Below are 11,721 nucleotides of genomic sequence, written 5' to 3' on the forward strand. Positions count from 1 at the left end.
TAAATGTGCTGCCCTCCTGATCAGGACTTAAGAGACTGTACTATCTCAATGGAACCTTCCTGGTTAAATATGTATAGACAACAGAAAGGTGTTCTCCCAATCATACAAAGATCGTAAGCTCAAATCCTGATGATGATGATGCTGCAGCCATCCACAGCCAGGTGTCCAAAAAATTCTAAATTGGCTGTCCTCTCAGGGAGGGAGGGAGGGGTGGCATCCAGTTTCTCCTCTGTTAATGAGAAAATGAATAAATAAAATTGTGAAAATCTGATTAGGCCTTGTATTATGGTTTATGTTGTGCAGATTGATGAGGAAAAAGGGCTATGTAAGATTGTAACATAACAAATTAAGGGGAAAAATAGAAATATACTTTCTGAATATACTCTTCACAAAGTCATCTGGTAGCATTGCTAAAAAAAATATCTGAATACAGAATGTGATTGTCTTTCATATACCTGTATAAGACAGAGGGATGCCACGTCTACCTGAGTAAGAAGTCTCTCAACTGTGAAAAGATCAGTGCCAAGAGTTCAGAAATGAACATTCTGGTTCCTCAGGAAGATGATGATGATTATGTCAGTGAACTCAGTCACTTTCAGTCAGTTTCACTTTTTCACTTCACTGGCATTTTTGGAATGAATCAGCCACGCAGCCTTCGAATGAAACACTTTCTATATACTTTCTTTATTAACAGAGAGAATTTCCTGTGCCAGAGTAGTTTAAGACCGTTTGGGATGGGTCCAAGCTGATTGACAGCTTCATTTTCACAATAAACAATAATAATAAACAATAGGTGTGTGTTTTCCCCCCTTTACCTTTCTTTTCCTTTTACCAGTGTCAAGATTTTGTAATTATAAATAGATTAAATCTATCCTATTTCAAGACATCTTCCCAGACTAAAAGTCAAGATCTATTCAGATTATTCTAGAAATATAGTCCAGGGTGATGATGAAGAAAAACTATTTGTTCCAAGGCACTTATAAATCTCATGCATCAGTCCTATCCATTTTGTCTTTTTCTGCAACATGTATTTCCAAACCTGTTTTCTGTTTTAAGAAGAAGCTTGAGATTTTAAAGTGCACCTATTATGATTTTTCAAATATTACCTTTCATGTAGTGTGTTAATGAGCTGTTTGTGAATGTAAAAACGTCTGCAAAGTTTCAAAAATCAAAGCGCACGATTTATTGACTCGCAAAAGAAGGAACCTTCACTCTGCACTTTCACTCTCTCGCGCACACTCGCGAACTCTCGCGCACACTCGGCTTCTCTCGCACACACTCGGCCTCTGTCGCGCACACTCGGCCTCTGTCGCGCACACTCGGCCTCTGTCGCGCACACTCGGCCTCTGTCGCGCACACTCGGCCTCTGTCGCGCACACTCGGCCTCTGTCGCGCACACTCGGCCTCTCTCGCGCACACTCGGCCTCTGTCGCGCACACTCGGCCTCTCTCGCGCACTTTCACTCCATTTCGCACACACATTCGGTCGCTCTCGCGCACTTTCGGACTCACTCGGCGCCTCTCGCGCATTTTTGCCGGCCGTTCTTTCTCTTCCCATTCGATTCACTTTTGTCCAGTTTGGCGCCTCATATAATCGACCATATGCGAAATTAAGATAGTCATCTAAGCATCCTATTACCCACATTTTAGTCTAATCTCAATTTTAATTACAAATTCCCATTATCAGAACTCTACCTTAAAATCAACTAACAGCTTAAGTTACTAGTTAGATTATGGCTAGCCTTCTGCAGTAAGTAACTTAGCTTGCCATAATTTCTTACTTCTTTGAGTGAGTTTCCACGCTCTCGTTAACTACGTGGTCAGTTCTTTTGGGTGGTGGGCTACCTCCTGCCTCTCAGAAAACGGGTAGGTTTCACTGCCTTGCTGTGGTGGCAGAATCCACAAACTCCGCAGTAGTAATAATGTCTACTCTCGGACTCAAATCACTCACCTCTGGCTTGCACGTAGTGTCAGCTCTAGGCTTTTTGGTTGGATGTGTTCTCATAATGGCATATAGCTATTCATCCTTGCAACTGCGGGGTTTGAACACTCGACCCGGGTTGGATGCAGCTACATACGGTGTCTGCAAAGTACTTGGGATTTCTCGCTGTCCACGATACATCCATCGTTCACCCCATTTACTGCCAATCCCTCCATCTGGTTATCTCGTACAGACATCCGCTACACGTCGGTCATCTGCTCAACGTGGGAGGAATTATAATTCCCTGTTAACTATGTCATGAGAACTACCAGAGGAACAGCGATCTACATTACCTAACTGTTTTTATCCTGCTATCACTCTGTATAATTGCTGTTCCCTGACAGATAAGGCGTCAAAGCTCTGCACCACAATCAGTACGTTTACATAGACAACAATAATCCAATATTAACCAGATTAAGACAATACTCTGATTATGAAACTACCATGTAAACAGCATTTTTTAATTACCTTAATCCAGTTAAGGTCATACTCGAAGTAAACCCTAATCAAATTAAGACAGGTGGAGTACTCCTGTTTTAGTCGCATTATCGACGTGTATTGCAGACATGTAAAAACCTTAATCACATTATTAACGTCGTGTGAGAGTTTTCACCGCATTTTGCGACAGGACACGATCACACACGGCAGTGCTCAACCGTTTTACGGCAAAAAAGAGAGCACGGCTGCGTCCGAAACCACGTACTTACCTACTATAGGCCTATAATAGGAGAAATACATGTATCTCGGCTACTATACAGACGGTAAGTATGCGGTTTGGGATGCTGCCCACAGTTTCAAGCAGTCGTCTATTTACATGTATAGCATGACAAATAATTAACTGCACTTGAAGCGTTTGTAAAAATAAAAATAAAAAAACACCCAAAACTGTATATGGAAGCATAACGAAGACGAACTGTATGTTGATATGTGAAATTCTGGAGGGAACGTTGGACGGCGTGGCATGGGGACGTAATGACGTGTGCTGTTAATCAAACTATGTTCTATAACATGTAAAACGGGTACATGAAAGGAGTATTCTAAAAGCGACTCATGTAAACACCTTAATCACAATAATGTCTTGTTCAGAATAAGGTCAACAATTACTGCTGTCCATTTAAATGTAATCACTGACTGCGAAAAACCTGGATATATTGCTGCTTTCTGAAACATGGCAAATCCCTAATGAAAATTTACACATGAATCTGCGTCGGCTAAACCTCACTCGAAATCAAGAGGTGGCAGTTTAGCTGTTGTATATAGTAGCAGCTTTCACATCAAAAATATGTTCTTCATGACATTACCACCTTTGAATATTGTGATGTTAAAGTGATTGTTGTGCTTGTGTATCGGCCTCCTAACCCTCTATTGCGTTTCTATAGCAATCTGTCAGAGCTGTTAACTCTTACCTGTGCCATATGTCCACCTGTGTTATTACTTGGTGATTTCAATATATATGTTGATACTGATTGTGCTGCCCATGAACTTTTATCTGTGCTTAAATGTTTCAACCTTGTACAACATGTTGATTTTCAAACTGACACACACGGCCATATCTTAGATTTGATATGTACTCGTGGTCTAAACAATGTCAGTGTATCCGGATCTCAGATTGGACTGTCTGACCACTTATTTATGGAATTGAGCTGTGAATTTCCTCTCTCCATATCTGCTGTAAAATCTTTGTTTTCTTTTCGTAACTTGACCTCCATTAGTCCTGTATCCTTCTCTGCATCACTGCAACAATCTTTTACTAAAGATGTCATGCAACTATCCTGTCCAAATGACATCATCACTGATTATAACAAATGTATTTCTAAGGCCCTTGATTTATATGTCCCCCTTAAGTGTAGATATGTCCTGTCCATTCATTCCTCCCCTGGTACACACAGGAACTCCGTGATCTTAAAGCTGCGGGACGACGCCTCGCCTTTACAGGAACATTGGTCTGACTGTACTTGGACAAAATCTGCACTAAATGATGCACGCTCATCCTACTATTCTGCTCTGATTAATAATAACTCTTCTAGGCCCAAAACACTCTTCTCTATGGAGCACCTACAGAACGGAGCCCCTAAAGGGACATGGTGGTGGAAAAAATTTGGGATGGGAGAAAAAATTTTTTTTAAAGCTTTTTCGTTCTCTCACAAAACTTTTGCGTTCCCCGAGAAAGTTTTGCATTCCCTCACAAAGATAGCCTTCCTGTTGTGTTCTCTCACGAAACCTGTGTTCTCGCGAGAGACTTCTGCGTGGTGGTTCGCGCTTGTATCTTCACAGCATCACTTGAGTAATTTTTTCGTCAAGACAATGCTCTTTCGCGTAATATCCTTTTCAGGCGTCTTTCACTTACGTCAAAACCGTGCCTCAAACTAAGCACAGATCGCATTTCTTTGAGTCCAACTTCAAAATAAAACTCTAGGAACCACTCCATTGTAAACCTACGGAGCTGTCTGAACCACTACCAATGGGAAAATAAACAGGAAGTGTTTGACCCAACTCAACAGGTTTTGCGAGGGAACACAAAAGCTTTTAAAAAAAAAAAATTCTCCCATCCCATTTTTTTCCACCACCATGTCCCTTTAGGTGCTCTGTACTTCTCTACTGTTAAAAAACTCATTAATTCTCCTGCCCCCCTAATTTCCACCACTTCTGAACTCTTAGTCTTAAAGAGAAAGAGGTGTGGATGTAATAATAATAATAATAATAATAATAATAATAATAATAATGCCGCGGTGACAAAATCTGTTCTTATCAGTTTAACTGATAACTTCAACTGTATCAAGGCTTTCAAACAATCTTCATAAAATTGTTGAAAATATTCTTACTGACTTCTGGACTGACTATTGTGATTTTAGAGTACATGCTAGGATTAAAAAGGTAGTTCTGCTGAACATTATGGATCTCATATACAGGGAAGAATTGTTTAGCACTGAATTTGCAATAATGGTCATGGTTTTAGTAAGAAAATAATTTTTCTCTCCTTCCTCATATGACTGAGCAAATGAAAGAATGAATGAATGAATGAACAAACGATTAAACAGAAGAATCAATTTGAGCTACTCTGAATAAATACTCGGGAATTTAACCAAAGCTTTGTGTATGTACAGAGCCAGACTACATTTTCAGTTGTTTAGGATTAGTCATTCAATTTTGTTTGTACTGTGCTCTCCATTAATATTGGCACCCTTGGTAAATATGAACAAAGAAGGCTGTGAAAAATTGTCTTTATTGTTTAACCTTTTGCTCTTTTTGTTAAAAGAATTCACAAAAATACTCTGTTCTCATGGATATCAAACAATTGAAAACAAAACACGGGCTTATAAAAAAATCTTTGTTAAATATTGGCACCCTTTTAGTCAATACTTTGTGCTACCTCCCTTTGCCAAGATAACAGCTCTGAGTCTTCTCCTATAATACCTGATGAGGTTGGAGAATACAGAATCATACAGAATCCCTCCGGATCCTTCACATGCTCATGGACGTCCATGCTCATGGACGCTCCTCTTCAGTTCACCCCACAGGTTTTCTATGGGGTTCAAGTCAGGGGACTGGGATGGCCATGGCAGGACCTCGATTTTGTGGTCAGTAAACCATTTTTGTGTTGATTTTGATGTATGTTTTGGATCATTGTTCTACTGGAAGATCCAACCATGGACCATTTTAATCTGTCGGGGAGAGGCAGTCAGATTTTCATTTAATATCTGTTGATATTTGATAGAGTCTGTGATGTCATGTATCCTAACAAAATGTCCAGGTCCTCCACCATATTTAACCGTGGGACATACTTTTCCATATGGCTAACACTCTGTGAGTGCCAAAACCATCTCTGGTGTTTGCCAAAAAGCTCTATTTTGGTTTCATCTGACCATAGAACCCAATCCCATTTGAAGTTCCAGTAGTGTCTGGCAAACTGAAGATGCTTGAGTTTGTTTTTGGATGAGAGTAGAGGTGTTTTCTTGAAACCCTTCCAAATAACTTGTGGTGATGTAGGTGACATCGGATTGTAGTTTTGGAGACTTTCCGACCCCAAGACACAACTAACTTCTTCAATTCTCCAGCTGTGATCCTTGGAGATTCCTTGGTCACTCAAAACATCCTCTTCACAGTGCATTGAGACAATATATAAACATGCGTCCAATTCCAGGTTGATTCATAACATTTCCAGTTGACTGGAACTTCTTAATTATTGCCCTGATGGTGGAAATGAGCACTTTCAATGCTTGTGCTATTTTCTTATAGACACTTCCCATTTTGTGAAGCTCAACAACCTTTTGCTGCACATCACAGTTATATTCCCTGGTCTTACCCATTGTTGTGAATGACTAAGGGAATTTGGCCTTTGTGTCACCTCGTATTTATGGCTGCAACAAAGTATTATTTTAAGAATCAATTAATCTATTGATTAATTTCTTCGATCAATCGATTAGTTGGATTAAAAGGCCAATTTTTATTTTCTGTAAAAAAAAAAATATTTATAAAAATGTTATTTAACATTCTGCCCAATGTTGTCTTTCAAACACTATGCAAATTGAAGGCTATGAAAAAGCTATTAAATGCATCTATGTGGACCATGTTACATATTGTGCAAAGGATTTCGAAAAATATTAACATTATATTTTGAAAACAAAAAAAAATTAAACTAATTGTATACAAGCTTTAAAGCACAAGTTACATCGCAATATTAAAAATGCTAAAAAAAAAATAAAATAAAAAAAATGTAAAAAAAAAAATAAGAAAAGGAAAAAGAAAACAAAAGCACAAAGTAAGTGTTAACTAGTAAGGGGTTGAATGTTCTGCAGTAACACACACATTCACTCATCTGGACACAGTAACATGTTACTTTATTCTGTAAATGTATGACACTTCTTACATTTATATACAATTACATGTTCTAACCCCATTACAGTTACTGCTCTCAAACACAATTACTTTTGTTTTTAAATATCACTAAATATATCATCAAACAACATATTTGATCAAAATGAATATTTTAGTCAGTTATTGTGCTTGCGTTCTATTGCGCTCTGTTTGATTGATGCGCATGCGTGGACTTGCGCTCATTCAGTGAAGTTTAATGGAGACTCACTCGCTGTCAGGACGAGTAAAATGGAAATACTGGCGTGAATTTCTAACATTTACAGATAAGGATATAAAGGTAAAAATGTCATTTCTGTGCTGAAGAAAACATGTCTGGAACACATTAAACAGCACACGCATCTGTCGCAGGATCTGACACGACAAGCCATGTTAATACACTTACGAGTTTGTTTGAAGCACTAAATATAAAACATTCTCATGCTTGGGACAACCTGGATCATGCACTTTTCCTGCAGCAGCTCACTCTGTGACTTCCGCTGTTTTGTAGATGTGTTTTATTCATAGAAATGCATTTTTCACCATTGTGAAGTGACGGGGGGATATCCACAGTGATGTCACAGACCCAACTAATCCATAATGAAATTTGCCAATAATAATAATAATGAACATTTCACATTTGGTGTGATGTCATAATGACAAATGGTTCAATTGTTTAATTGATTGATAGGGATAATAAAATTGATATGAAATAATTCTCAATTTTTAATATTCAGTTTTGTGCTGTGTAATGAAAACCTATTCATGCATTTCCAAGTTGGTTTGGCTTGAGGATGTGATAGACACAGAAAATGTAATGGGCATTTTCACGAATATAAAACTAATTTTACCGCAATGTGACATTAAGGTGGACTAACACATTTGCCTCTTTTTTGTTTTCCCAACATTTCTTAGGAAATGAAAATGCTTTAGACGGAATGTGCACGGACCATGTAACAGCACAGCAAATGTTTAATTTAGATAGTGACTTGTTACACATTGTAAAATATTTGTATTTATTGAAGGAATGTATGTAGATGGTATGCAGGTAGACAGTGGCCCGTGCTCATGTTTATTTATAACTTATACATAATTTATCATTTAAAAAGCTTTAATCTATAGACAATGTTACACAGGACCCTAATTATTTAGTCAACACTAAGCACTGAGTGTTTGGAATCTTAACGTCTCACAAAAGGCCACCATTTTATATCGAAATTAGAAGTTAGAATTGGAATTTAGAATTAAAATTCTAATAGTGACTTGTAATAGTGTATGTATATCATCCAGACGCAAGGACAACTACTCAGATTTAAAACACGTTAAAGAAGACGTTAAACTCTAACGTGCAACCATGCACTCTATACATAAACTGTGTTGTGCAAAAGATGTGGTTCACGAGAACACATTAACAAAGGAAATGACTTCTAGCTTGAAGACAGCAAAGGTAAAGTTTTACATTTTGACTTTTAAATACAACAGTGTTGAGCAAATGTTTCCAAACTTGACATAGGGTTGCCACACCTGTTGCGCTGTATTGAAAAATATAATGCTGAGATTTGTCCCATATTTTTGTACACAGGTACAGGTCTTAATGTGAGCTGGGTTACCTGTACCTAACATTGAATACAACTGATAAGAAAAAAATATAGCCATAAAATAATCATGCTTTAGGCCAGTTTTCACCAACACTGTCCCTGGAGATCTACCTTCCTGAATATTTTAGCTCCAAACATTATCGTGCCCACCTGACCATTTAAGGCATCATAACTGGTCACTTTACTGAAATAGTCAGGAAAACACCAGAACAAAGTACTGTCAAGAAATCATATTCTTATCTAGAGGTATTTTGGTGTGGTCTTTAGAACATGTAAAGACTAGAAACCAAAGCAATAATTAAACCAAAAAATGGCATCCTGTGACTGCCTGGTACATAAAATATTTTGCCAAATATAAGTAAAGTCTTTTCCATATCTATTTTTTAAATAATAGGTACCCCAGGTGGTCCAGGGGCTGTAAACAACCACTAATACATCCACATTACCTTGTGTTGATTAAACTGATCAATTTATTCATCCTGCTTAATACTGCTTGTGTTTTCTTCCCTCACAGACAGATCAGTGCTTACAGACAGATCAGTGCTTACAGACAGATCAGTGCTTTCAGACAGATCAGTGCTTACAGACAGATCAGTGCTTTCAGACAGATCTGTGCTTTCAGACAGATCAGTGCTTTCAGACAGATCAGTGCTTACAGACAGATCAGTGCTTACAGACAGATCTGTGCTTTCAGACAAATCAGTGCTTTCAGACAGATCAGTGCTTACAGACAAATCTGTGCTTTCAGACAGATCAGTGCTTTCAGACAGATCAGTGCTTACCGACAGATCTGTGCTTTCAGACAGATCAGTGCTTACAGACAGATCAATGCTTACAGACAGATCTGTGCTTTCAGACAGATCAGTGCTTACAGACAGATCAGTGCTTACAGACAGATCTGTACTTTCAGACAGATCAGTGCTTACAGACAGATCTGTGCTTTCAGACAGATCAGTGCTTACAGACAGATCAGAGCTTACAGACAGATCAGTGCTTACCGACAGATCAGTGCTTACAGACAGATCAGAGCTTACAGACAGATCAGAGCTTACAGACAGATCAGAGCTTACAGACAGATCAGTGCTTACAGACAGATCAGTGCTTACAGACAGATCAGAGCTTACAGACAGATCAGTGCTTACAGACAGATCAGTGCTTACAGACAGATCAGAGCTTACAGAAAGATCAGTGCTTACTGCCACCTCTGGTGAAAGCTACCACACGCCAACGTCCACAGGTAACCACTTCTGGAAATGTTCAGGTGGAGCGCTTCCCCAAGCTCCCAGTTCCTGCTCTGCCCCCTATCCTCAGAAGAGGTACCTCTCACATCAATGCTCATTTTAAACAGTTTATCATCCACTAAATATACTGAAGTCAGCATCTAAAACAAATTCTGAAGCAATACAGCACTGTTAAAATAAACTACAGTGCCTTGCATAAGCATTCACCCCCTTTTCCATGTTTTATAGTTGAATATTATGGAATATGTTTCATGTTCGTTACATATAATCCCACTTAGGTCCATTTTCATTCCAGGTTGTAACACTATAAAATGTGGAAACTTTCAAATGGGTCAAATACTTATGCAAGACACTGCCAGCTGGCAAGATATTTATGGCAGGTATATGGTATATGGCACTACAAGAGCTTAAACCTTGTTCTATTGGACAGTCTAATCACATTTGTTGTGTTTCTAATACACACTGTGTTGATTTGGTTGTTTTCTTGAAGAACGAAGGTTGATGCCAGCCCAGCAGGAGAGACTAGAGAGTATAACGGCTCATCAGCCCGACATCAACACACTATGGTAACTATTAAAAAAACAAACACTAACTGAGTCATCTTTAAGTTGTCATTATAAATTTATCTGTAGTGAACCTTGGGTTATTGTTTGTATACCTTATGCCCAGATGAACCTGATTTCTCTAACTCTCGTTCTCTCTCTCATTGCTATAGCGGGTCGCGACGGGTGACTAAGTATGCGGAGAACTTTGGTTCACCACAAGTTGTCCACTTACCTCCGGTGAAAACTTCACGCCATTTGGCCTCAACCTTTCGGAGCAAACCTAACCTTCATTTTGGAGACAAGCACCGACGCTCCGAATACCAGGCCAGCTACGGTCCTACGGTAGTATAAAACTCTGTACTAATTATGAAAGGGCAGTTACTCCAGCCATTGTGTTTAGTGCTGACTCTCTCTGTTCTTACCACAACTATCCTACCATTATTTTTTTCTTGCAAATGAAACTTTGCAGTATATTGGGTCCCATGAAGAGGGCCAAATGGCTTAATTACCTTCTCTATTAACAGAAATTGTAATTTAAATACATTCTTTCATCACTCTGTACCTTAAATCTCTTTTCAACAGAATCGCACCAGACATTTCAGCATTCCTCTGTACCGACAACTCAAAGGAACACCTTAAAAAGGTATTTAATCATAACACATAACAATAGTATAGCAGCACATTACTATAGGTGCCAACTTCATTGAGGGTTTTCATAACAGTTTACAAATTCATGACATCATAACCTTTATAACAAAGAGTAATTCATGAAGCTTGTTCGGGACCACAACATCAGTATTCAACTTTTTACTTTTGCTGCCCAATTCTCCATGGATGTGTGAGTATGAGAATAACTTGCACATTCTTTGGCCTCATCACATCAGGACAGCCAGTCTATTTGCAGAGAAGTACACACATAAAACACCAGAGCTTCTAATGGCTGACAAAATTGCATAAAGACAAATTCCCAGATTACTTATAATACCCCCAGACTTTCACAGGCAGACTTAAGAAATGGCAGAGGACTGTCTTCTTACCGATAGATGGCATCTTCGGTCTAACAAAGCACGCCTTCAAGTTGTTATTCTTTCTGAAATCCGCCTTTTTCTTCTCTTCTGGTTTTGCCAAAAACCAGAACTAGCCAGACGGAGTAGATTTTACAGCAGGTTTACTCCAGGAGCCAGTTCGAGGACACTGACAGGAAACCCCTCGACAAAAAAACCCAGCAAAAATAGTTCTTTTTAAAAAATGAACAAATAAAATAAATGTGAAAGACAGTAGTGTTTTTATTCTCTTTTTTATTTTTAAATATAATAAATATATTTATTACATATAATAAATAAGACTAATAGTAAATAAACATGACAAGCAGTTGTTTTTGTTCTCTTTATTATCAACTAATACAATAAACATGACAAATGAACAGTGAGGAATGAACTTTACTGTTTTACGATACAATAACAATAATGTCCGCAACACAGTGCTCTTTGATGCATTATCAGTGTC

The 11,721-nt window shown here is 38.4% G+C and overlaps 1 protein-coding gene across 3 annotated transcripts; it reads left to right on the top strand.

Moving 5' to 3' along the window:
• Positions 1–7,788: 7,788 nt before the first annotated feature.
• LOC128611313 (latent-transforming growth factor beta-binding protein 1-like) lies at positions 7,789–11,492 on the top strand. 3 transcript variants are annotated; one of them, XM_053630702.1, is made up of 6 exons: positions 7,789–8,278; positions 8,944–9,745; positions 10,161–10,236; positions 10,386–10,557; positions 10,798–10,858; positions 10,975–11,343. In XM_053630702.1, the coding sequence occupies exons 1-5, from the start codon at positions 8,186–8,188 to the stop codon at positions 10,852–10,854; spliced, it is 1,200 nt and encodes a 399-aa protein (XP_053486677.1). In that variant the 5' UTR covers positions 7,789–8,185; the 3' UTR covers positions 10,855–10,858; positions 10,975–11,343. The 3 variants fall into 3 exon arrangements, with proteins under 3 accessions (XP_053486677.1, XP_053486676.1, XP_053486678.1); XM_053630701.1 differs by lacking the exon at positions 10,975–11,343 and adding an exon at positions 11,351–11,492 and having other exon boundaries at positions 7,791–8,278; XM_053630703.1 differs by lacking the exon at positions 10,975–11,343 and adding an exon at positions 11,351–11,492 and having other exon boundaries at positions 8,033–8,278; positions 9,667–9,745.
• Positions 11,493–11,721: the final 229 nt, after the last annotated feature.

This window comes from Ictalurus furcatus, chromosome 8 (assembly GCF_023375685.1).
Source record: "Ictalurus furcatus strain D&B chromosome 8, Billie_1.0, whole genome shotgun sequence".
NCBI lineage: Eukaryota > Metazoa > Chordata > Actinopteri > Siluriformes > Ictaluridae > Ictalurus > Ictalurus furcatus.